The sequence below is a fragment of the Oncorhynchus mykiss genome, chromosome 31, assembly GCF_013265735.2.
Source record: "Oncorhynchus mykiss isolate Arlee chromosome 31, USDA_OmykA_1.1, whole genome shotgun sequence".
Taxonomy (NCBI): Eukaryota; Metazoa; Chordata; class Actinopteri; order Salmoniformes; family Salmonidae; genus Oncorhynchus; species Oncorhynchus mykiss.
In genome coordinates, this window is record NC_050571.1 from 25,065,159 (window position 1) to 25,091,597 (window position 26,439).

General features: G+C 45.4%; 2 protein-coding genes across 12 annotated transcripts; one reads left to right on the forward strand and one right to left on the reverse strand.

Moving 5' to 3' along the window:
* The first annotated feature begins 329 nt into the window (after nt 1-329).
* On the forward strand, nt 330-15,068 carry LOC110504823 (myozenin-2). 4 transcript variants are annotated; one of them, XM_036970021.1, is made up of 6 exons: nt 330-523; nt 1,222-1,306; nt 3,091-3,248; nt 4,772-4,922; nt 13,278-13,452; nt 14,406-15,068. In XM_036970021.1, the coding sequence occupies exons 2-6, from the start codon at nt 1,231-1,233 to the stop codon at nt 14,590-14,592; spliced, it is 747 nt and encodes a 248-aa protein (XP_036825916.1). In that variant the 5' UTR covers nt 330-523; nt 1,222-1,230; the 3' UTR covers nt 14,593-15,068. The 4 variants fall into 4 exon arrangements, with proteins under 4 accessions (XP_036825916.1, XP_036825917.1, XP_036825919.1 ...); XM_036970022.1 differs by having other exon boundaries at nt 341-523; nt 1,192-1,306; XM_036970024.1 differs by having other exon boundaries at nt 341-523; nt 1,192-1,306; nt 3,094-3,248.
* Nucleotides 15,069-15,293: 225 nt separating this feature from the next.
* Nucleotides 15,294-26,431, reverse strand: LOC110504824. Of its 8 annotated transcripts, none has more exons than XR_005041161.1 (6): nt 26,342-26,431; nt 22,558-22,611; nt 17,411-17,567; nt 16,832-16,999; nt 16,568-16,699; nt 15,294-15,725 (listed from the first exon to the last, which is right to left on the reverse strand). XR_005041161.1 is itself a non-coding variant. In XM_036970016.1 (5 exons), the coding sequence occupies exon 1, from the start codon at nt 18,808-18,810 to the stop codon at nt 17,734-17,736; it is 1,077 nt and encodes a 358-aa protein (XP_036825911.1). In that variant the 5' UTR covers nt 18,811-19,002; the 3' UTR covers nt 15,591-15,725; nt 16,568-16,699; nt 16,832-16,999; nt 17,085-17,195; nt 17,411-17,733. The 8 variants fall into 8 exon arrangements, 5 of the variants coding, with proteins under 5 accessions (XP_036825914.1, XP_036825915.1, XP_036825911.1 ...); XR_002470649.2 differs by adding an exon at nt 17,085-17,195 and having other exon boundaries at nt 16,568-16,999; XR_005041160.1 differs by having other exon boundaries at nt 16,568-16,999.
* Between the last annotated feature and the right edge of the window lie 8 nt (nt 26,432-26,439).

Below are 26,439 nucleotides of genomic sequence, written 5' to 3' on the forward strand. Positions count from 1 at the left end.
CTGTGCAAGATTGTGTGTGGTTTTGTATGTGTGTGTATCTATCTGTTTGTTATGTCAAGGAGCAGCTGAATGTTTGGTCTCTGTCTCTGAGGGCTCAGTGTCACTGTCTGCACTGAGTCAGCAGCTGTTCTCTCAGCACGCACGCACACACACACACACACACACACACACACAGAGGGGATCAGATTTTTATTATCAGGGACATAGGAGGGCAGAGATGTAGATCCTTAACCTTACCCCCTACTCCCCCCTCTCATCCCCCTACAACCCCATCTCCTTACACCCCCCTCCCATCTAGCCCCCTCGCCCCCTGGCTCTCTCACCCCTCGCCTCTGCTAAAATAACCCAGTGAGGTAAGCACAGAGGGATCACTGGTATACAAACTGTTGCCTCGCAGATCAGAAGCATCAGAGTGGGATAGGGAAGCATCCCGGATTCAGGAGGATAAACCACACAGCGATATACTAATCTCATATCACTTCACCTTTACTGCTGAATCTGTGAGAGGAGACAGGCGAGACAGGTAAGACTGAATCACAACCAGCAGGATCTGGTGTTGAGCTATGAATCCTACAAGGTTTTACTCCAACTTGGCTGTTGGCCAGCACATTGTGGGGTGAAGATCTACATACCAGGTTTTACTACTGTGTTCACACATCTCATTGGTTTTCTAGCTAGCAGCCAAGCTGAGGGGGAGCAGGTGTGGGGTTATGTCTGGAACACTCATCTCAATGTGATGTTCAGGATCCCAGAAAACAAGCTCATCTCAATGTGATGTTCAGGATCCCAGAAAACAAACTCATCTCAATGTGATGTTCAGGATCCCAGAAAACAAGCTCATCTCAATGTGATGTTCAGAGTTCAGGATCCCAGAAAACAAGCTCATCTCAATGTGATGTACAGGATCCCAGAAAATAAGCTCATCTCCAAGGGACTTTCTAAATAAGATGGAGAGAATATAATACGCTCAAACAACATATTAATGAGTTCTATTCATGTTTACATACTTGACAGATTGTTCTTTTTTTATCTGTTAAAATTATACTATGATTCATTCATGTGTATGTGCATGTTTTTGTGTTTGAGTGACAAACTGTTGCCTAATCTACAGTAGCCTACTGATCTTGTAAAATATTTAAAGGGTGTATTTGAGCGAGTGTGTTTCTGAACCAGTACCTAACCTCTCTTAATCCATCCACATCACCACCTGTCCCCCACCAGAGGAAGATAATGCAATCACCTTATGATGACCTGGCCAAGCAGAGGATCCAGCAGTCCAGGGCTTTGTGTTCAGAGGCCAGGCGAGGTAAGAACTTAGAGATACAGTGGGGTCCAAAATGATTGACTCCTTGATAAAAATGGCCATGATAAAGAGTGACAAAGTTACATAGGGTCAAATATCATACCCCAAAGACATGCTAACCTCTCTCCATTACCAATAACAGGGGACGTTATGCATCCAACAAGTGTGTAGTCATTGCATGCTAGGAATATGGAACCAAATGCTAGACATTTGACTACTTTATTCATAAAAATCTTTAGGGGTGTCAATAATTGTGACCCATGCCGTTTTGAGATTAATTTTGTATTTCTTGTAACAGTAAATCTCTGTCTTTGAGCAATTATATTAGCATAAAATAATATAATTTCCCAATTTTTTCAGCATACAATATAGCTAAATATTTGAATTATTTATTTTATACAGTCATTATTACTCACCTTTATCAAGGGAGTCAATCATTTGGGACCCCACTGCATATTAAATTACTATTCTATTTAATTCTATGGGACATTCAACTGATTATACTTCATCGTCCTCCGGGGAGGGAAATAAGCTATGAGAACAGCGAAGTTTGAATGTCTGTCAGCCTAGAGATGGAATTAAATACATTTGATTGAATTCCAGAGGTGGGGACATTAGGTTTGACACCAGTAGCAAACCGTTCAGACACACAGGCATAGGATATACTGTCGAATGTAAATTAATCACACGTTTTAACACTCAGAAAAGAAATGATTACTCACTTAGCTACATATGTTGACATGTTATTACGCACACTTATGAGTATAGATTAATATAGGCTGGATTGACTCTTTCATCACAACTCTGGTCTTCATCGGTAGTATAGTAAAGCATCAAAGCATTCTCCTCAGCTAAGAGCATGTGGGGGAGTAAACCCCTGAACTCAAGGAGTATACTGTAGAACTCTGGAGTTAGAAGTCTCAGAGGGCTGAACATTCCACAGGGGGCATTCCGCCTGGGTCTGTTGGTTTTCCGATGGTCTTAGCCAGTTACAGGCATTGGCATCAGACCCATCGGACTCAGCATAATGTGATCGACCCCCGGCTGGTGGGTTTTATACAGGCCCGTCAAAAGGCAACTCCTGTCGACAACGCAACTGGCATAAGGCAGGAATTCACATAACCCTTTACTGAGAGAGTGAGAGGAAAGCGAGGGAGAGACAGTGTTCCTATAAGAGCTGCTTCTTCCAAACATCCTATTTATATACCCGACACTGCACCACAACAAACATTACACACCCTTCTACTCAGGGGTATTCCAAAGTTGCAATAGAGTAGTACTGTGATACATTTGGCCCATAGTAGTAAACTCAACACTAGGCTTGTGGATTAGTGATGATATGACAGTTGGAGTTATGATTTTGGTCGGGTCAGTTGATCCTCAATGAATTGTTTGGAGCTGAGAGTAAGAATAGACCTTAATATCCCACATACAGAACACTACAGGGAGCATGAGTCCTGAGGCAACCCTTGTTGCTGGGGGAAGCCGGGTTCTCTCTCTGTTGCGTCATCCACTGGGTTTCTCTGACTGACACGGGCCAGCGGGTGGAGGTGCCATTGTACCAGTCAAACAGATAAATCAGATTCTATTCTCAGATCTGAGTCTATGTCGCTTTCAGTGTCTTAGTTTCTGTGAGCATCTGTCTGTTTGTGTCTGTCAGTTCATGTCTTCCCCTGATTAATTATTTAGTGGCAAATGGGATGAGTTACCATACAATGGAAAGCACTTTGAGACCTAGTGAAAGTCATATATAATACTCTTTATTCTGTGCTTTGTGTGTGTGCCAGAAGGTCTGAACTTGGGGAAGAAGATCAGCATACCCAAGGATGTGATGATGGAAGAGTTGAACCTTCAGTCCAACCGTGGCTCCCGCATGTTCCAGGAGAGACTGAAGAGGGTGGAGAGGTTCACTCTGGAGAACCAAGTCAACGACTTATACAGCAATGTAAGAACACACACATAGCCCTGCATCTATCCGCTAGATGACATGCCATTTCAATGCAGAACAGAATTTTCAATCAATGTTCAAAGACGTTCTATTTCTATGGAAAAACAACAAGGCCATACTGTAGAGACCAGTGGAGGCTGTTGAGGGAAGAAGGGCTCATAATAATGGCTGGAACGGAGCCAATGGAATGGCCTTAAACCATGTGTTTGATGTATTTGATGCCATTCCACCTACTCCGCTCAAGCCATTACCACAAGCCAGTCCTCCCCTAACTAAGGTGCCACCAACTTCCTGTGGTAGAGACATATCCAGTGAGATATCCTGTTAGACCCGCAGACCTGTCTCCCTGATGTGCAGTACAGCAGCTTGTTAGCCTGTTAGACCTGTCTCCCTGACGTGCAGTACAGCAGCTTGTTAGCCTGTTAGACCTGTCTCCCTGACGTGCAGTACAGCAGCTTGTTAGCCTGTTAGACCTGTCTCCCTGACGTGCAGTACAGCAGCTTGTTAGCCTGTTAGACCCGCAGACCTGTCTAGCTGACGTACAATACAGCAGCTTGTTAGCCTGTTAGACCTGTCTCCCTGATGTACAGTACAGCAGCTTGTTAGGCTGTTAGACCCGCAGACCTGTCTCCCTGACGTGCAGTACAGCAGCTTGTTAGCCTGTTAGACCTGTCTCCCTGACGTGCAGTACAGCAGCTTGTTAGCCTGTTAGACCTGTCTCCCTGACGTGCAGTACAGCAGCTTGTTAGCCTGTTAGACCTGTCTCCCTGACGTACAGTACAGCAGCTTGTTAGCCTGTTAGACCTGTCTCCCTGACGTGCAGTACAGCAGCTTGTTAGCCTGTTAGACCTGTCTGCCTAATGTGCAGTACAGCAGCTTGTTAGCCTGTTAGACCTGTCTCCCTGACGTGCAGTACAGCAGCTTGTTAGCCTGTTAGACCCGCAGACATGTCTCCCTGACGTGCAGTACAGCAGCTTGTTAGCCTGTTAGACCTGTCTGCCTGATGTACAGTACAGCAGCTTGTTAGCCTGTTAGACCTGTCTCCCTGACGTACAGTACAGCAGCTTGTTAGCCTGTTAGACCTGTCTGCCTGACGTACAGCAGCTTGTTAGCCTGTTAGACCTGTCTCCCTGACGTACAGTACAGCAGCTTGTTACCCTTTTAGACCTGTCTGCCTGACGTACAGTACAGCAGCTTGTTAGCCTGTTGGATTTATGACTCCGCTGTGTTTGATGAGGCTGGGACACCTTGGCCTGTCCCCGCTCACAGTTCCTTAGAGGATGACAACTTGGACAAGGTTATTGGAACATTAAGATGGTAAAATGACCATTGGACAAACATTCTCATGACAATGCATCTAGTAGGTCAGCTGCTAGGCATAGACCAACAAGAGCAAGATAACTGCACAGTGTTACACCTGCCATCCATGTACAGCTTTCACACAACGTACACAACAGGAAATAGTAGAGATACAGAGTTGACTTGGCACTAACACAGAAAATGATTCTGTCCCTGTCCAGGGCCTTCCAGAGCCCATGCCTTCCCAGACAGTAGAAGAGCCCCAGGGGGGGAAGGAGAACCAGGCATATATGATGCCTGGCAAACACAGCCTGATCACCACCCTACAGAAAACTGTGGCCAAGAAGGGCAGCCCCAATGTCATCGCCCCAGGTAGCTGGCAACACTGGAGGGGAGAGGTTGGCAGAGGTTGACAGGAAGGATTAGTTACTAGGACTAGGTCACCCCTAATTCAGAGGTTGACTGGAAGGATTAGTTACTAGGACTAGGTCACCTCTAATTCAGAGATTGGCAGGAGAGATTAGTAAACAGGACTAGGTCACCTCTAATTCAGAGGTTGACAGGAAGGATTAGTTACTAGGACTAGGTCACCTCTAATTCAGAGATTGGCAGGAGAGATTAGTAAACAGGACTAGGTCACCTCTAATTCAGAGGTTGACAGGAGGGATTAGTTACCAGTACTAGGTCACTCTAATTCAGAGTTTGGAATATGGGGTCAGTTTTACTTCAGATAACTTTTGAGGTAGGGAAATTATAAACTTTGACTTTGGGGTGAAATATCCTTTTGAGTTTCCGTTTTACCACCCATGTGGGTATATAAGAACAACTACTATAGGAGTAGGCAGGAAGGACAATGTGAGGCAACTCTTTTGATTGACAGTTTGTTTATAAAGCAGTATTTGCGAATATCTGATAACATTCTGGTTGATAGTGTTCAGCACATCAGGGTATCCATGTCCTGACCTGACACTAGGTTAGTCAGGGTAACCATGTCCTGACACTAGGTTAGTCAGGGTAACCATATCTTGACCTGACACTAGGTTAGTCAGGGTAACCATGTCCTGACACTAGGTTAGTCAGGGTAACCATGTCCTGAAACTAGGTTAGTCAGGGTAACCATGTCCTGAAACTAGGTTAGTCAGGGTAACCATGTCCTGAAACTAGGTTAGTCAGGGTAACCATGTCCTGACCTGACACTAGGTTAGTCAGCGTAACAATGTCCTGTCACTAGGTTAGTCAGGGTAACCATGTCCTGTCCTGACGCTAGGTTAGTGAGGGTAACCATGTCCTGACCTGACACTAGGTTAGTCAGGGTAACCATGTCCTGACCTGACACTAGGTTAGTCAGGGTAACCATGTCAATTCCTGACCATAGGTTAGTCAGAGTAACCATGTCAATTCCTGACCATAGGTTAGTCAGGGTAACCATGTCCTGTCCTGACACTAGGTTAGTCAGGGTAACCATGTCCTGACCTGACACTAGGTTAGTCAGGGTAACCATGTCCTGACCTGACACTAGGTTAGTCAGGGTAACCATGTCAATTCCTGACCATAGGTTAGTCAGAGTAACCATGTCAATTCCTGACCATAGGTTAGTCAGGGTAACCTTGTCCTGTCCTAACACTAGGTTAGTCAGGGTAACCATGTCCAGACCTGACACTAGGTTAGTCAGGGTAATCATGTCCTGACACTAGGTTAGTCAGGGTAAAAATGTCCTGACACTAGGTTAGTCCGGGTAACCATGTCCTGACTTGACACTAGGTTAGTCAGGGTAACCATGTCCTGTCACTAGGTTAGTCAAGGTAACCATGTCCTGTCCTGACACTAGGTTAGTCAGGGTAACCATGTCCTGACCTGACACTAGGTTAGTCAGGGTAACCATGTAAATTCCTGACCATAGGTTAGTCAGGGTAACCATGTCCTGTCCTGACCATAGGTTAGTCAGGGTAACCATGTCCTAACCTGACACTAGGTTAGTCAGGGTAACCTTGTCCTGTCCTAACACTAGGTTAGTCAGGGTAATCATGTCCTGACACTAGGTTAGTCAGGGTAACCATGTCCTGACACTAGGTTAGTCAGGGTAACCATGTCCTTTCCTGACACTAGGTTAGTCAGGGTAACCATGTCCTGACACTAGGTTAGTCCGGGTAACCATGTCCTGACTTGACACTAGGTTAGTCAGGGTAACCATGTCCTGACTTGACACTAGGTTAGTCAGGGTAACCATGTCCTGTCCTGACACTAGGTTAGTCAGGGTAACCATGTCCTGTCCTGACACTAGGTTAGTCAGGGTAACCATGTCCTGTCCTGACACTAGGTTTGTCAGGGTAACCATGTCTTGACCTGACACTAGGTAAGTCAGGGTAACCATGTCCTGACCTGACATTAGGTAAGTCAGGGTAACCATGTCCTGCCCTGACACTAGGTTAGTCAGGGTAACCATGTCTTGACCTGACACTAGGTAAGTCAGGTTAACCATGTCCTGACCTGACACTAGATTAGTCAGGGTTACCATGTCCTGACACTAGGTTAGTCAGGGTAACCACGTCCTGACTTGACACTAGGTTAGTCAGGGTAACCATGTCCTGACACTAGGTTAGTCAGGGTAACCATGTCCTGACCTGACACTACGTTAGTCAGGGTAACCATGTCCTGTCCTGACACTAGGTTAGTCAGGGTAACCATGTCCTGTCCTGACACTAGGTTAGTCAGGGTAACCATGTCCTGACACTAGGTTAGTCCGGGTAACCATGTCCTGACTTGACACTAGGTTAGTCAGGGTAACCTTGTCCTGTCCTGACGCTAGGTTAGTCAGGGTAACCATGTCCTGACCTGACACTAGGTTAGTCAGGGTAACCATGTCAATTCCTGACCATAGGTTAGTCAGAGTAACTATGTCAATTCCTGACCATAGGTTAGTCAGGGTAACCATGTCCTGTCCTGACACTAGGTTAGTCAGGGTAACCATATCCTGACACTAGGTTAGTCAGGTTAACCATGTCCTTATACTAGGTTAGTCAGGGTAACCATAACTTGACACCAGGTTAGTAAGGGTAACCATGTCCTGTCCTGACACTAGGTTAGTCAGGTTAACCATGTCCTGATACTAGGTTAGTCAGGGTAACCATAACTTGACACCAGGTTAGTTAGGGTAACCATGTCCTGACCCTAGGTTAATCAGGGTAAGCATGTCCTGACTTGACACTAGGTTAGTCAGGGTAACCATGTCCTTACACCAGGTTAGTCAGAGTATCCATATTCTGACCTGACACTAAGTTAGTCAGGGTAACCATGTCCTTAAATGACACTAGGTTAGTCAGGGTAACCATAATCCTGACACTAGGTTAGTCAGGGTAACCATGTCCTGACACTAGGTTAGTCAAGGTAACCATGTCCTGACTTGACACTAGGTTAGTCAGGGCAACCATGTCCTGACCTGACACTAGATTAGGCAGGGTAACCATGTCCTTTCCTGACACTAGGTTATTCAGGGTAACCATGTCCTGACCTGACACTAGGTTATTCAGGGTAACCATGTCCTGACCTGACACTAGGTTAGTCAGGGTAACCATGTCCTGTCCTGACACTAGCTTAGGCAGGGTAACCATGTCCTGTCCTGACACTAGGTTAGTCAGGGTAACCATGTCCTGTCCTGACACTAGGTTAGTCAGGGTAACCATGTCCTTTCCTGACACTAGGTTAGGCAGGCTAACCATATCCTGACACTAGGTTAGTCAGGTTAACCATGTCCTGATACTAGGTTAGTCAGGGTAACCACAACTTGACACCAGGTTAGTAAGGGAAACCATGTCCTGTCCTGACACTAGGTTAGTCAGGGTAACCATGACCTGTCCTGACACTAGGTTAGTCAGGGTAACCACGTCCTGACTTGACACTAGGTTAGTCAGGGTAACCATGTCCTGACACTAGGTTAGTCAGGGTAACCATGTCCTGACCTGACACTACGTTAGTCAGGGTAACCATGTCCTGTCCTGACACTAGGTTAGTCAGGGTAACCATGTCCTGTCCTGACACTAGGTTAGTCAGGGTAACCATGTCCTGACACTAGGTTAGTCCGGGTAACCATGTCCTGACTTGACACTAGGTTAGTCAGGGTAACCATGTCCTGACTTGACACTAGGTTAGTCAGGGTAACCATGTCCTGTCCTGACGCTAGGTTAGTCAGGGTAACCATGTCCTGACCTGACACTAGGTTAGTCAGGGTAACCATGTCAATTCCTGACCATAGGTTAGTCAGAGTAACTATGTCAATTCCTGACCATAGGTTAGTCAGGGTAACCATGTCCTGTCCTGACACTAGGTTAGTCAGGGTAAACATATCCTGACACTAGGTTAGTCAGGTTAACCATGTCCTTATACTAGGTTAGTCAGGGTAACCATAACTTGACACCAGGTTAGTAAGGGTAACCATGTCCTGTCCTGACACTAGGTTAGTCAGGTTAACCATGTCCTGATACTAGGTTAGTCAGGGTAACCATAACTTGACACCAGGTTAGTTAGGGTAACCATGTCCTGACCCTAGGTTAATCAGGGTAAGCATGTCCTGACTTGACACTAGGTTAGTCAGGGTAACCATGTCCTTACACCAGGTTAGTCAGAGTATCCATATTCTGACCTGACACTAAGTTAGTCAGGGTAACCATGTCCTTAAATGTCACTAGGTTAGTCAGGGTAACCATAATCCTGACACTAGGTTAGTCAGGGTAACCATGTCCTGACACTAGGTTAGTCAAGGTAACCATGTCCTGACTTGACACTAGGTTAGTCAGGGCAACCATGTCCTGACCTGACACTAGATTAGGCAGGGTAACCATGTCCTTTCCTGACACTAGGTTATTCAGGGTAACCATGTCCTGACCTGACACTAGGTTATTCAGGGTAACCATGTCCTGACCTGACACTAGGTTAGTCAGGGTAACCATGTCCTGTCCTGACACAAGCTTAGGCAGGGTAACCATTTCCTGTCCTGACACTAGGTTAGTCAGGGTAACCATGTCCTGTCCTGACACTAGGTTAGTCAGGGTAACCATGTCCTTTCCTGACACTAGGTTAGGCAGGCTAACCATATCCTGACACTAGGTTAGTCAGGTTAACCATGTCCTGATACTAGGTTAGTCAGGGTAACCACAACTTGACACCAGGTTAGTAAGGGAAACCATGTCCTGTCCTGACACTAGGTTAGTCAGGGTAACCATGACCTGTCCTGACACTAGGTTAGTCAGGGTAACCATGACCTGTCCTGACACTAGGTTAGTCAGGGTAACCATGTCCTGACACTAGGTTAGTCAGGGTAACCTTGTCCCGACACATAGGTTAGTCAGGGTAACCATATCCTGACACTAGGTTAGTCAGGTTAACCATGTCCTGATACTAGGTTACTCAGGGTAACCATAACTTGACACCAGGTTAGTAAGGGTAACCATGTCCTGACACTAGGTTAGTCAGGGTAACCATGTCCTGTCCTGACACCAGGTTAGTCAGGGTAACCATGTCCTGACACTAGGTTAGTCAGGGTAACCATGTCCTGACCTGACACTAGGTTAGTCAGGGTAACCTTGTCTCGACACATAGGTTAGTCAGGGTATCCATATCCTGACACTAGGTTAGTCAGGTTAACCATGTCCTGATACTAGGTTAGTCAGGGTAACCATAACTTGACACCAGGTTAGTGAGGGTAACCATGTCCTGTCCTGACACTAGGTTAGTCAGGGTATCCATGTCCTGACCTGACACTAGGTTAGTCAGGGTAACCATGTCCTGTCCTGACACTAGGTTAGTCAGGGTAACCATGTCCTGTCCTGACACTAGGTCAGTCAGGGTAACCATGTCCTGACCTGACACTAGGTTAGTCAGGGTAACCATATCCTGACACTAGGTTAGTCAGGGTAACCATGTCCTGTCCTGACACTAGGTTAGTCAGGGTAACCATGTCCTGACACTAGGTTAGTCAGGGTAACCATGTCCTGACCTGACACTAGGTTAGTCAGGGTAACCATATCCTGACACTAGGTTAGTCAGGTTAACCATGTCCTGATACTAGGTTAGTCAGGGTAACCATAACTTGACACTAGGTTAGTAAGGGTAACCATGTCCTGTCCTGACACTAGGTTAGTCAGGGTAACCATATCCTGACACTAGGTTAGTCAGGTTAACCATGTCCTGATACTAGGTTAGTCAGGGTAACCATAACTTGTCACCAGGTTAGTCAGGGTAACCATGTCCTTAAATGACACTAGGTTAGTCAGGGTAACCATAATCCTGACACTAGGTTAGTCAGGGTAACCATGTCCTGACACTAGGTTAGTCAAGGTAACCATGTCCTGACTTGACACAAGGTTAGTCAGGGCAACCATGTCCTGACCTGACACTAGATTAGGCAGGGTAACCATGTCCTTTCCTGACACTAGGTTATTCAGGGTAACCATGTCCTGACATGACACTAGGTTATTCAGGGTAACCATGTCCTGACCTGACACTAGGTTAGTCAGGGTAACCATGTCCTGTCCTGACACAAGCTTAGGCAGGGTAACCATTTCCTGTCCTGACACTAGGTTAGTCAGGGTAACCATGTCCTGTCCTGACACTAGGTTAGTCAGGGTAACCATGTCCTTTCCTGACACTAGGTTAGGCAGGCTAACCATATCCTGACACTAGGTTAGTCAGGTTAACCATGTCCTGATACTAGGTTAGTCAGGGTAACCACAACTTGACACCAGGTTAGTAAGGGAAACCATGTCCTGTCCTGACACTAGGTTAGTCAGGGTAACCATGACCTGTCCTGACACTAGGTTAGTCAGGGTAACCATGACCTGTCCTGACACTAGGTTAGTCAGAGTAACCATGTCCTGACACTAGGTTAGTCAGGGTAACCTTGTCCCGACACATAGGTTAGTCAGGGTAACCATATCCTGACACTAGGTTAGTCAGGTTAACCATGTCCTGATACTAGGTTACTCAGGGTAACCATAACTTGACACCAGGTTAGTAAGGGTAACCATGTCCTGACACTAGGTTAGTCAGGGTAACCATGTCCTGTCCTGACACCAGGTTAGTCAGGGTAACCATGTCCTGACACTAGGTTAGTCAGGGTAACCATGTCCTGACCTGACACTAGGTTAGTCAGGGTAACCTTGTCTCGACACATAGGTTAGTCAGGGTATCCATATCCTGACACTAGGTTAGTCAGGTTAACCATGTCCTGATACTAGGTTAGTCAGGGTAACCATAACTTGACACCAGGTTAGTGAGGGTAACCATGTCCTGTCCTGACACTAGGTTAGTCAGGGTATCCATGTCCTGACCTGACACTAGGTTAGTCAGGGTAACCATGTCCTGTCCTGACACTAGGTTAGTCAGGGTAACCATGTCCTGTCCTGACACTAGGTCAGTCAGGGTAACCATGTCCTGACCTGACACTAGGTTAGTCAGGGTAACCATATCCTGACACTAGGTTAGTCAGGGTAACCATGTCCTGTCCTGACACTAGGTTAGTCAGGGTAACCATGTCCTGACACTAGGTTAGTCAGGGTAACCATGTCCTGACCTGACACTAGGTTAGTCAGGGTAACCATATCCTGACACTAGGTTAGTCAGGTTAACCATGTCCTGATACTAGGTTAGTCAGGGTAACCATAACTTGACACTAGGTTAGTAAGGGTAACCATGTCCTGTCCTGACACTAGGTTAGTCAGGGTAACCATATCCTGACACTAGGTTAGTCAGGTTAACCATGTCCTGATACTAGGTTAGTCAGGGTAACCATAACTTGTCACCAGGTTAGTTAGGGTAACCATGTCCTGACCCTAGGTTAATCAGGGTAAGCATGTCCTGACTTGACACTAGGTTAGTCAGGGTAACCATGTCCTTACACCAGGTTAGTCAGAGTATCCATATCCTGACCTGACACTAAGTTAGTCAGGGTAACCATGTCCTTAAATAACACTAGGTTAGTCAGGGTAACCATAATCCTGACACTAGGTTAGTCAGGGTAACCATGTCCTGACACTAGGTTAGTCAAGGTAACCATGTCCTGACTTGACACTAGGTTAGTCAGGGTAACCATGTTCTGTCCTGACACTAGGTTAGTCAGGGTAACCATGTCCTGTCCTGACACTAGGTTAGTCAGGGTAACCATGTCCTGACACTAGGTTAGTCAGGGTAACCATGTCCTGACCTGACACTAGGTTAGTCAGGGTATCCATATCCTGATACTAGGTTAGTCAGGTTAACCATGTCCTGATACTAGGTTACTCAGGGTAACCATAACTTGACACCAGGTTAGTAAGGGTAACCATGTCCTGTCCTGACACTAGGTTAGTCAGGGTATCCATGTCCTGTCCTGACACTAGGTTAGTCAGGGTAACCATGTCCTGTCCTGACACCAGGTTAGTCAGGGTAACCATGTCCTGACACTAGGTTAGTCAGGGTAACCTTGTCTCGACACATAGGTTAGTCAGGGTAACCATATCCTGACACTAGGTTAGTCAGGGTAACCATAACTTGACACCAGGTTAGTGAGGGTAACCATGTCCTGTCCTGACACTAGGTTAATCTTTGACAGCCAGCCTGTTTATTGTGCTGGATTGATACCAAGTTTAACACTTGTTATTGAAGCCAGGACCAATATCAGATCAGACAAGTTTATGTAGATGTCTAAGTTTCAGGGACTGTCTTGAGTCTTGTCTGACCTTTTACCTCTCACCTCAGGCTACGGGAGCCCCCTGAAGGAGATCCCCCGTGAGAAGTTCAACCTGACAACCAGGTCCTACTGTTCCCCCTGGAGGGAAGCCCTGGGTGACAGTGACAGGCTCCTGTTGACTCTCAGCACCCAGCTCCCACGGGGGGCCACACTACAGCCGGCCAACTACAGGTGCTTCAACAGGTCAGTCTCACCACCTCACTAACCCACAGGGGGCCACACTACAGCCCGCCAACTAGAGATGTAACCCTGACAACAAAAGGTGCAGCCAGATCAAACGTAGAGACCCGGCCCACTAACTTGAGGTGTAACCCTGACAACAACTAGGCTAGACTAAAGGACCTCTGACGACTTCACACTTCAAAGGCAGGACAATATTATGCATTGTTTTCTTTGGAAAGACAACCAATCTTAAACCCTCGTCTTCAAATAAAGCCGCAGATGACCGAAGCATGCTATCAAATCAATAACACAATTATCTCGAATTAGCTTCTCTCGGCGCCCGTCCATGTTTCCACTCCCTTTGAAAAGTAATCCCATCTCTGGCTCGCACCTCCTTGGACTGTGACTGTCCGGCATTTGGCTATTTTAAAGCAGGCTCCAGAAAGAAGGGGAAGAGTCAGTCCCTTAAAGACCGATGGTGCACGAAGGGGCTCCTCTTACCCTGGCACACGCAGTGTGAGGCAACTCCCAGAATAAAGGCTAAACGTCACACTTCATTAGTGCACTGCCACTCATGTGGTGCCAGTCACTCAGTAACTGAAGCACACATGGATGGATTGGTTTACTCCTTTAATTAACGAGGTATGTGAGTTTAATTGAGTATAATCTAAAGTAAGTCTGAGTCACATAAACTGTGTGGGCCACAGCGCTCCATCTATAGTCAAATGATTCCTGAATTATTTCAGACCTAGAATGTCACTAGTCCAGGCCAGGCAGGGTCATTAGAGCTGTGTGGATGACTGGGCATCACATAACAATCTAAAAGCTTCCACTTTAGATCTGACAGTTGAGTGAGAAAGATCTGGTACCCAGCGAATGTATTTGAGGTTATGTAAGGCTGGATATACTGAGTCATTCCCTTCCTCAAAGATACACTCAAACACTTACAACACATTCATCCCTCTTTCTCTCAGAGCGGCCACACCTTTTGGAGGCCCACAGCAGCAGAGTAAGAGGGTGATCCCAGTGATGGGGTTCGAGCTGTTGGACTCACAGCACCTCCCTGGTACGACCCTGGACCGCATGTGTAAACGGCCCAACTTCAACAGAGCACCACGGGGATGGGGTCACGACTACTCCCCTGAATCCACCGACCTGTGATTGGCCCACTGCTCACCTACGTCCTTCAAACTTCTGGTGACATCACAGGCTAAAAGACTGAAGCATTAATCTGCTCTTATTACCCATCCTCATCCCTCTGGATTCAAAGATGACCTATCCGGATGAGGAAGAAGTTGCCTCAAAATACAGATATTTTCATCTGTTTAATAGTTAGGATAAGAGTAGATCTGTGGTTAGGGGCAACTTGTAACTCGAGTGATCCCTGTTATTGAGTGACTCCTCCTTTCTTTCATCTTAATGCCCTCTTACCCATCCTCACTCCCCCATTCACCTCACCACTTGCCTCCCTTCCCATCCCCTGTTCACTCATCCCTCCCTCTTTCAGACCCCCCCTGTTTATAAAGGACTGACAGTGTGATCTTGATTAATGTAAATGATAGAGTACTTGTTTTAATGGCATAAGCGGACAAGATACGTGAAACATTACAATAATAAAATTGTATCAAAGTGAGAAACAAATCCATAATATGAAAGAGAATCTAAAAATGTTCCTCTCAAGAGATCGACTCTGCAGGATGCTTGGCACATTTCAACAACTCTTATGATGTACACTAAATACACCGATCCATGACGGGTGGGTATACAGATTACATTATGCACCACCACGCACAAAACACAGTAGCCCTTAAAACTTAAAAGAATGCACTTATGATACCAAATTCCAAGATTGAGTTGGATTTGATTTCACGCCTTTAGTTGTTTGCTGTTAACTCAAATCCACTGCTGAGATATGGTTAATCTGAGTGAGTGGGCAGACATTTTGTAACACCCTTGTTAACCTCAAGAAGTAGGATGAGGACGTTGCGCCTGAAAGCAGATCCGAGGTCGGTTCTGTGTTTTTCCCCCTAATAACTATGGCGAGGATTGGGGGAAGGTAAGCTGATCCTAGATCTGTGCCTAAGAGAAACGTCTACCCAGAACAATTTTCTCGACCACAGAGCTTTTTGGCATAACGAAGTACCGACATGGCAACTAGTCGCCGTGGCGGGCAGCATGGGCTCCCATGCGCTGGAGATCCTGGGAAGGGTAGTGGATGTGTCCTGGGGATCTCATACCCATGAAGGGGGAAGAGGGGGACCCATGGAACCCATGTGAAACAGGACCACCAAAACCTGAAGGGGAGAAGAGATACGCACAACAGACATACAGCAGGGTCAACACAGAGGTAGCTCAGTGACATAGCACAAAAGACACACAGCAGGGTCAACACAGAGGTAGCTCAGTGACATAGCACAACAGACACACAGCAGGACCAACACAGAGGTAGCTCAGTGATATAGCACAAGTATAGCCAGCAGTTTCCCCTATCCATCACAGGACAAAGGAGAGACTGGTACCTGGAGGTAGTGGGGGGCAAGGAGTTGTTCACGACATTAGGAGAGGTACTGTGGGGCAAGGAGATGTTAATGACATTAGGAGAGGTACCGGGAGGTAGGGAGAGATTCATGACATTAGGAGAGGTACCGGGAGGTAGGGAGAGGTTCATGACATTAGGAGAGGTACCGGGAGGTAGGGAGAGATTCGTGACATTAGGAGAGGTACTGGGGGGCAAGGAGATGTTAATGACATTAGGAGAGGTACCGGGAGATAGGGAGAGGTTCATGACATTAGGAGAGGTACCGGGAGGTAGGGACAGGTTCATGACATTAGGAGAGGTACAGGGAGAGTTTCATGACATTAGGAGAGGTACCGGGAGGTAGGGAGAGGTTCATGACACTAGGAGAGTACCGGGAGAGGTTCATGACATTAGGAGAGGTACCAGGCTCCAGGTTGAAGTAGTTAGTAGAGCAGGTGGGAGAGAGAAGACAGTCAGACTTAGGCTTGCATGCACATACACAGGCTCACACACACACAGGCTCACACACACACAGGCTCACACACACACACAGGCTTACACACACACACACACACACACACACACCCTCTCAATGCATCCCAGACATCAGACATTCACCTCCAGGCAGTCCTGGTACAGGGTCCAGTTTGGTTCCCATCTCACTGACCCTGTCCTTGATGGCCTCCTTCCCTCTGGCTGCCTGGGACCTGGCCAGTCACAACTCATTGCAGTACAGGATTACTAGGTAGACTGTCACATGGAGCCCAAATACCCAATAAGTCAGCAAGTCTTACACTCTGCCCCATCGTACAGGGTTGTCCCCATCTGGTTAGAAAGGAGGGACATGCAGTACTTTCTGTTCCTCTCCTCTTGATCTCTTACCTGCCCCACTTGACGGTAAGCCTGCGTCCATGGTTGATAATGAGCTTGTTGAAGGACTTCTAAGCGGCGAGCTCAGCCGCCTGCCATGTGGCAAATTGGATGAAGGCACACTGCTGCTTCTGGACGATGGTGGTGGTCCAGATCTCCCCAAACTGGTAGAAGCGATTCCTGTAGGAGCACACCACAACCATCTGTCACAGATCGTTGAAACTGCCCCAAATATCCTTGTTGGATATTTTGGAAGCCCCCCTACATCGAGTATGGTATCCTCGGCTTGTCAGCCACAGGGTCGTTGGAACCATAGTAACGGTCCATAATGTTCTAGTCTGCCAGGGGATTGTCTGGGTCTGTGGGCCTCTCGTGCCTGGGGTTGAAGAGAGAACGGGAAGGAGGAGAGTTGTCCCCAGTCAATGCAGGTTGATTTATTCCTCAACAGCACCACCAAGTGAAATTTCAGCATCAGTACAAGTCATTCAGACAGGAGGTAGCCAGGGCTGTATTTAGTCATTGGACTGTATAAACAAGACCCAACTGTAGAGCTTGAAAAGAGATAGAGCTATCGTTTAATGGCATTCTCACCTGTAGGGACACTCCTCTCTTGCACTCTCCATTCACCCAGAAGGAGCAGATGTGGGGTCTATTCCTCTTGTAATAGGGCCAGCTTCAGCAGCATCTCACTGGAGCAGGGGGCCTTACCCAGGAGACCCTCTGGCCGTGTCCTGTCAGAGTTCCCTATCTGGGGGCAAAGGGAGTTGGGAGATGAGGGAGGTAACAGGGGAAAACACTGGCTGTTGAATATGTGATCACAGAAATAACAGGGCTGCAGCCTCCTCTCCCCCTCCATACGTCTCTCTCCATATTGTTTGTAGTACTCCTTGTTTACGTCTGACTTCGGCACGTCATCATTGATGTTCAGCCCGGTGTCTTAAAACCTTTGATTTGGTACTTCTACAGGCAGCTCTAGTCAATACAAAGTAGCCGTGGCTTAAACAGGTAGTAAGGTGGTACAGGTAAGACATCAGTGACATACCATACTCTAGGTAAGACATCAGTGACGTACCATACTCCAGGTAAGACATCAGTGACGTACCATACTCCAGGTGAGACATCAGTGACGTACCATACTCCAGGTAAGACATCAGTGACGTACCATACTCCAGGTAAGACATCAGTGACGTACCATACTCCAGGTAAGACATCAGTGACATACCATACTCCAGGTAAGACATCAGTGACGTACCATACTCCAGGTAAGACATCAGTGACGTACCATACTCCAGGTAAGACATCAGTGACGTACCATACTCCAGGTGAGACATCAGTGACGTACCATACTCCAGGTAAGACATCAGTGACGTACCATACTCCAGGTGAGACATCAGTGACGTACCATACTCCAGGTAAGACATCAGTGACGTACCATACTCCAGGTGAGACATCAGTGACGTACCATACTCCAGGTAAGACATCAGTGACGTACCATACTCCAGGTGAGACATCAGTGACGTACCATACTCCAGGTAAGACATCAGTGACGTACCATACTCCAGGTGAGACATCAGTGACGTACCATACTCCAGGTAAGACATCAGTGACGTACCATACTCCAGGTGAGACATCAGTGACGTACCATACTCCAGGTGAGACATCAGTGACGTACCATACTCCAGGTAAGACATCAGTGACGTACCATACTCCAGGTGAGACATCAGTGACGTACCATACTCCAGGTGAGACATCAGTGACGTACCATACTCCAGGTGAGACATCAGTGACGTACCATACTCCAGGTAAGACATCAGTGACGTACCATACTCCAGGTAAGACATCAGTGACGTACCATACTCCAGGTAAGACATCAGTGACGTACCATACTCCAGGTAAGACATCAGTGACGTACCATACTCCAGGTAAGACATCAGTGACGTACCATACTCCAGGTAAGACATCAGTGACGTACCATACTCCAGGTAAGACATCAGTGACGTACCATACTCCAGGCTTCTGAAGCTTGATATAAACCAAATCCAAGTGAAGCACACTCCTAATACCAGGCCAGTCACTTCTCTTGAATCATACACTGAACAAAAATATAAAGAGAACGGAAAGGCTCTGGAGCAACGAACCGCCCTTGCTGTCTCTGCCTGGCCGGTTCCCCTCTTTCCACTAGGATTCTCTGCCTCTAACGCTATTACAGGGGCTGAGTCACTGGCTTACTGGGGCTCTCTCATGCCGTCCCTGGAGGGGGTGCGTCACCTGAGTGGGTTGATTCACTGATGTGGTCATCCTGTCTGGGTTGGCACCCCCCCCCCCCACCCCACCCTTGGGTTGTGCCGTGGCGGAGGTCTTTGTGGGCTATACTCAGCCTTGTCTCAGGATGGTAAGTTGGTGGTTGAAGATATCCCTCTAGTGGTGTGGGGGCTGTGCTTTGGCAAAGTGGGTGGGGTTATATCCTTCCTGTTTGGCCCTGTCCGGGGGTGTCCTCGGATGGGTCCACAGTGTCTCCTGACCCCTCCTGTCTCAGCCTCCAGTATTTATGCTGCAGTAGTTTATGTGTCGGGGGGCTAGGGTCAGTTTGTTATATCTGGAGTACTTCTCCTGTCCTATTCGGTGTCCTGTGTGAATCTAAGTGTGCGTTCTCTAATTCTCTCCTTCTCTCTTTCTTTCTCTCTCTCGGAGGACCTGAGCCCTAGGACCATGCCCCAGGACTACCTGACATGATGACTCCTTGCTGTGCCCAGTCCACCTGGCTGTGCTGCTGCTCCAGTTTCAACTGTTCTGCCTTATTATTATTCGACCATGCTGGTCATTTATGAACATTTGAACATCTTGGCCATGTTCTGTTATAATCTCCACCCGGCACAGCCAGAAGAGGACTGGCCATCCCACTTATGCTCTCTCTAATTCTCTCTTTCTTTCTCTCTCTCGGAGGACCTGAGCCCTAGGACCATGCCCCAGGAATACCTGACATGACTCCTTGCTGTCCCCAGTCCACCTGACTGTGCTGCTGCTCCAGTTTCAACTGTTCTGCCTTAGTATTATTCGACCATGCTGGTCATTTATGAACATTTTAACATCTTGGCCATGTTCTGTTATAATCTCCACCCGGCACAGCCAGAAGAGGACTGGCCACCCCACATAGCCTGGCTCCTCTCTAGGTTTCTTCCTAGGTTTTGGCCTTTCTAGGGAGTTTTTCCTAGCCACCGTGCTTCTACACCTGCATTGCTTGCTGTTTGGGGTTTTAGGCTGGGTTTCTGTACAGCACTTTGAGATATCAGCTGATGTACGAAGGGCTATATAAATACATTTGATTTGATTTGAGAACAATTTCAAAGATTTTACTGATTTTAGAGTTCATATAAGAAAATCAGTCAATTTAAATAAATAAATTAGGCACTAATATATGGATTCCACATGACTGGGATACAGATGCACCTCTTGGTCACAGATACCTTAACAAATAAAAAGTCACATACACATGGTTAGCAGATGTTAATGCGAGTGTAGCGAAATGCTTGTGCTTCTCGTTCCGACAGGGCAGTAATATCTAACAAAAATTCACAACAACTCCCTTATACACACACACAATGTAAGGGGATGGAATAAGAATATGTACATATAAATATATGGATGCGCGATGGCTATGCGGCATAGGCAAGATGCAATAGATGGTTTAAAATACAGTATATAAAGTGAGGGAAAAAAGTATTTGATCCCCTGCTGATTTTGTACGTTTGCCCACTGACAAAGAAATGATTAGTCTATAATATTAATGGTAGGTTTATTTGAACAGTGAGAGACAGAATAACAACAACAAAATCCAGAAAAACACATGTCAAAAATGTTATAAATTGATTTGCTTTTTAATGAGGGAAATAAGTATTTGACCCCTCTGCAAAACATGACTTAGATCTTGGTGGCAAAACCCTTGTTGGCAATCACAGAGGTCAGACGTTTCTTGTAGTTGGCCACCAGGTTTGCACACATCTCAGGAGGGATTTTGTCCAACTCCTCTTTGCAGATCTTCTCCAAGTCATTAAGGTTTCGAGGCTGACGTTTGGCAACTCAAACCTTCAGCTCCTTCCACAAATTTTCTATGGGATTAAGGTCTGGAGACTGGCTAGGCCACTCCAGGACCTTAATGTGCTTCTTCTTGAGCCACACCTTTGTTGCCTTGGGCTGATTCCTCACCGTTCTCATGATCATTGCAACTCCACGAGGTGAGATCTTGCATGGAGCCCCAGGCCGAGGGAGATTGACAGTTCTTTTGTGTTTCTTCCATTTGCGAATAATCGCACCAACTGTTGACACCTTCTCACCAAGCTGCTTGGCGATGGTCTTGTAGCCCATTCCAGCCTTGTGTAAGTCTACAATCTTGTCCCTGACATCCTTGGAGAGCTCTTTGGTCTTGGCCAATGGTGGAGAGTTTGTAATTTGATTGATTGATTGCTTTTTCTGGATTTTTTTTGTTGTTATTCAGTCTCTCACTGTTCAAATAAACCTACCATTAAAATTATAGACGGATCATTTCTTTATCAGTGGGAAAAAGTACAAAATCAGCAGGGGACCAAAAACTTTTTTCCCTCACTGTACATGAGATGAGCAAGGTAGGAAATGTAAACATTATTAAAGTGACATTATTTGTGTACAGAGCCTTGCGATTTGGAGTTGTGCATTATCATGCTGAAACATGAAGTGTTGGCGGCAGATGTACGGCACGGCAATGGGCCTCAGGATCTTGCCATGGTATCTCTGTGCATTCAAATTGGCATCGATAAAATGCAATTGTGTTCGTTGTCTGTAACGTTTGCCTGTCCATACCATAACCCCACAGACACCACGGGGCACTCTGTTCACAACATTGACATTAGCAAAACGCTCGCCCACACAACGCCATACATGCTGTCTGCCATCTGCCGGTACAGTTGAAACCATGATTAATCTATGAAGAGCACACTCAAGCGTGCCAGTGGCCATTGAAGGCGAGCATTTACCCACTGAAGTCAGTCACGACGTCACACTGCAGTCAGGTCAAGACCCTGGTGAGGACGACGAGCACGCAGATGAGCTTCCCTGAGACAATTTCTGACAGTTTGTACAGAAATTCTTAGGTTGTGCAAACCCAGTTTCATCAGCTGTCCGGTTGGCTGGTCTCAGAAGATCCTGCAGGTGAAGAAACTCGATGTGGAGGTCCTGGGCTGGCATGGTTTCACATTGTCTGCAGTTGGTGAGGCCGGTTGGACGTACTGCAAAATTCTCAATAACGGCGTTGGAGGCAGATTATGGTAGAGAAATTAACATTCAATTCTCTGGCAAAAGCTCTGGTGGACATTCCTGCAGTCAGCATGCCAATTGCACGCTCCCTCAAAAGTTAAGGCATCTGTGGCATTGTGTTGTGACAAAACTGCACATTTTAGAGTGGTCATTTACTGTCCCCAGCACAAGGTGCACTGTGTAACGATCATGCTGTTTAATCTGTCACTTGGATGAATTATCTTGGCAAAGGAGATATTCTCACTTACAGGGATGTAAACAAATTTGCACACAAAATTTGAGAGAAAAGCTTTTTGTGAGTATGGAATATTTCTGTGATCTTTTATTTCAGCTCGTGAAACATGGGACCAACACTTCACATGTTGCATTTATATTTTAGTTTAGTATAAATGACAGATGCAAACTAGCAGCTAAAATATTTTGCCAAATCAAGACAAAGTTAAACTACTTACTATGCGGATGTATGGATTTCCCCCCAAACATGTCCGACACAGAATTGAGAAATCCTGGAGAAGGAAGATATGCAGGTTGAGTAAAACATAAATGCAACCAGCACGCAGCAATACCATTTTATCATTATTATAACATCCTCTGGTGGTTTCTCTGGTCACAAGCCACACCTCTCTTTACGTAACCCTTACCGTGTGTACTCTGGCCCTGTGATTGGTGAAGTGACTTAATAGCGCCTACTCTACCATTTGTAGGAAGTTGGTTTCAGTCCAACTACTAACCTTCAGGTCTTCAATATCAACCACCTCACCAGAAAGCCTAAATGTGCCATCCCATCTGGTTTGGCTACTTAGAAGAATCTCAGACATAAAATGTGGGGTTGTTTTATATATATTTTTTATAAATATTTTTTGATTTGTTTAACACTTTTTTGGTTATTACATGACTCCATGTGTTATTTCATCATTTTGATGTCTTCACTATTATTCTACAATGTAGGAAATAGTCCAAATAAATAAAAATCCTGGAAGGAGTAGGTGTGTCCAAACTTTTGAGTGGTACTGAATGTAAATGTGATATTTTATTAGTTTTTTCATAAATTTGCAAAATAAAAAATATTTTTGCTTTGTCATTATGGGGTATTGTGAATAGATTGATGAGGGGAAAAAACAATCTAATCCATTTTAGTATAAGCCTGTAATGTAACAAAATGTGGAAAAAGTGAAGGGGTCTGAATACTTTACAAATGCATTGTGTGCGGGCCAGACAGGGCCCATATGGGACCTGGAGGCACAGGGACAAGTCGTTGGGAAAAGAGAGGAACATCCTCCTAAATCAACACAGAATACTATCTGTGCAACCTGACAAGAGCATGTTGTGTGTCAACCAATGGTGACACAACACAAAAACCTCAGACTAGGGTCTAAGCTACAACATACGCAAATATGAGGGAAAACTAGTTACCACCGTCACAGTCAAAATTATGGCTAACCTCCAACTAGTTTATTATTATTATTAATAATTTTTTTACAATTTATCTTCTTAAAATCTGATTTTAAACCTAACCCTAAGTACAATGCAAACATTATGCCTAACCTTAAATTAAGACCAAACATCGAATTGGTATGAATTTTTACATTATAGTCAATTATTACTTTGTGGCAACCACAATAGCGGGGGGTACGCCGTACCGGTAAAACATGAGCCCATCACAATAAATTCAACAAAATATCAAGAAAACTGTAGGCTATAACTCCATTATTTATCTTTACTGCATGTGAGACATGAGGAATGTGCGAATGGACTTGAAAACGGGTGGTATAGCCTACAATGTGGTTCGACGAGAATACTGACATTTTGCCAAGGAGGAGATAAGGGCCCGATACCCTAGAGGCGCACCGACAGCAGAGGTCGCATTAATTCTGGCCTAATGACAACCACCAAATGTCATGGCACTTTTTGGTGTTTTGTGTCACAGATGTCTCTTTCCAGTCACCAGTGTTTGGAGGCTGGAAATATGTTGCAAGTGGATGAAGGTGTGCAGGTAGCCTAGTAAAGGAGTCCGTTGAAGTGAGTTTGACAATCAGATGAAAACATCATGACTGGTTGTGTTTATGCCACAATAAAAGGTCAAACATTTTAAAAGTTAAATGACCAATGTTTACTACCAGGCCCACAGAGATCTTATTGAATTAAAATTGATTATATAACATCATTCTATGATTAGGCTCAGAAACATTTTTGGTGCATGCACACATAGGAGGTCCCGTAGCAGGAAGAAATTAAAATCCACTTTCACCCCTGGTGGTAACTCGTGACAACCATCAATGAGAGAAGATTTGAAGTAGACAAGATGGAGTTGTACACATTGTTGGATTACTTCATTGAGTAAAAAATGAATGTCATAACGGAGCATTTTCTAATTAAGCAATAAGGTGCGAGGAGGTGTGGTGTACTCTGTTGTGTCACACCATTAGCCATGGTAAATTGGCCGTATACCACGAACCCCTGAGGTGCCAAACAGGTTACCAAAGTAATTAGAACAGTAAACAATTAGTTTTGCATCATACCTGTGGTAGATTGTCTGATATACCACAGCTTTCAGCATCCAGGACCCAAACTAGCCAGTTTATATATTAAATTATAAACTGGGTGGTTCGAGCCCTGAATGCTGATTGGCTGAAAGCCATGGCATATCAGACCATATACCATAGTATGATTTTTTTTTTTTTTGATTTTGTGTTAAGGGTGTGCACTGGAGGCGAAGTCAGGTGTAGGAGAGCAGAGTTCAGGAGAGCAGAGTTCAGGAGAGCAGGCGCACTTTTTATTCCGGTCCAAACAAAAGCACATAAGTACATAACATGTGCCCAAAACGCATAACATAAACAAAAGTATGACGCGTAACAATACCCACATAACATCAAAACAATTTCACACAAAGACATGGAGGGGAACAGAAGACTAAATAAATTCAGTGTGATTAAGGAATAAAAACCAGGGGTGTATGGAACAAGACAAAATAAATGGGAATATGAAAAATGGAGCGGCGATGGCTAGAAAGCCGGTGACGTCGATCGTCGCCCGAACAAGGAGAGGAGCCGACTTCGGTAGAAGTCGTGACATTTTGACTATTGTAATTACGTTGGTAACCAGTTTATAATAGCAATAAGGCACCTTTGGGGTTTGTGGTATATGGCCAATATACCACGGCTAAGGGCTGTACCCAGGTACTCAGAGTTGCGTCCTGCTTAATAACAACCCTTAGCCGTGGTATATTGTCCATATTCCACATCCCCCCGTCCCTTATTCCTTAAACGAACCCCCTGAAACTAGACATGGACATTGCTTGTCTTCCAAATTGGGAATTGAGGAAGTATCACCAAGTTAAGGTTGATCAAAAAATTATCTTTGCTAAGCCAAACATACCCCATTCATAAAAGCTAATTGCTTTGGGACAAATAAGGAACTTATCTTTCATAAGAGCAATAAATATATATATATATATATATGTTAAACGTTAAATTACTACATCTTTATAGGGCTAGGGTTCCCACACGGCCATATCTCCACGTTACATCGTTGTTTAATAGGGCATGGACCTCACCATACGATGTTCTCACGATACTTTGCCAATCAGCGCCTATGTATTGCAATTCTCACAGTTGTTTATGAGATTCGATACTGTGATTTTATTGCGATTTGATGTTCCAAACATATTTCTCATTGTATGTATGCTGCAGAGGGACAAGAGAGAGCCATGAGAAACCAGCTTCGATCAGTCATAGAAATAAAAGGTGCAGAAAACAAATTGGCTCCCTATTTAAAAAGAAGATGTATAACAATCTATGGAGGGTGGAAAAAATACTGGAGTATTGGTGCAGGTACAGTCAACTAGCACTAAAATAATATTGCGATATTAATCAAACGATACAATACGATAAGGAACTGTACCGATTGTTCCTGCATCCCTAAAGTTTACAGAAGCAAGACTGGCTGACACCTGTGCTAATTTGCCATCTATGCGTGCATAAGCTTAACTAAAAGGTTACATAAAAATCAAAACATTTAAAAGCTTAACTGTGGAGGTAACTTAGTTAGTCAACTGCATGCACACAACTTGTGTATATTTTTTGTTGTTGAAATACTAACGTTTGCTAGCTAGCTTTTGCTAACAAATCATCATCCACATATCGAAGTACTGGCATACTGAAATTAATTACGCCTTTAGTTTATACATTCATGTACCATCATTTTCCAGGTTAACATACTCAACGATTTAAAACGTACCGCGTTTTCCCTATTATGTTAGCTCTTAAGGATGTCACCATTTTTACTTGTTGTAGGGCAAAAAACAACCCCACTGCGCATGCAACGCCACGAAAATA

Bases quoted from the DNA above. Each gene is read 5' to 3' on its own strand.
- LOC110504823 (XM_036970021.1), top strand. From the start codon at position 1,231: ATGCAATCACCTTATGATGACCTGGCCAAGCAGAGGATCCAGCAGTCC. The intron at 4,923-13,277 runs GTAGCTGGCAAC...CTCTCACCTCAG, and splicing joins CCCCAATGTCATCGCCCCAG to GCTACGGGAGCCCCCTGAAG. The intron at 13,453-14,405 runs GTCAGTCTCACC...TCTTTCTCTCAG, and splicing joins AACTACAGGTGCTTCAACAG to AGCGGCCACACCTTTTGGAG.
- LOC110504824 (XM_036970020.1), bottom strand. From the start codon at position 18,810: ATGTCTTACCTGGAGTATGGTACGTCACTGATGTCTTACCTGGAGTAT.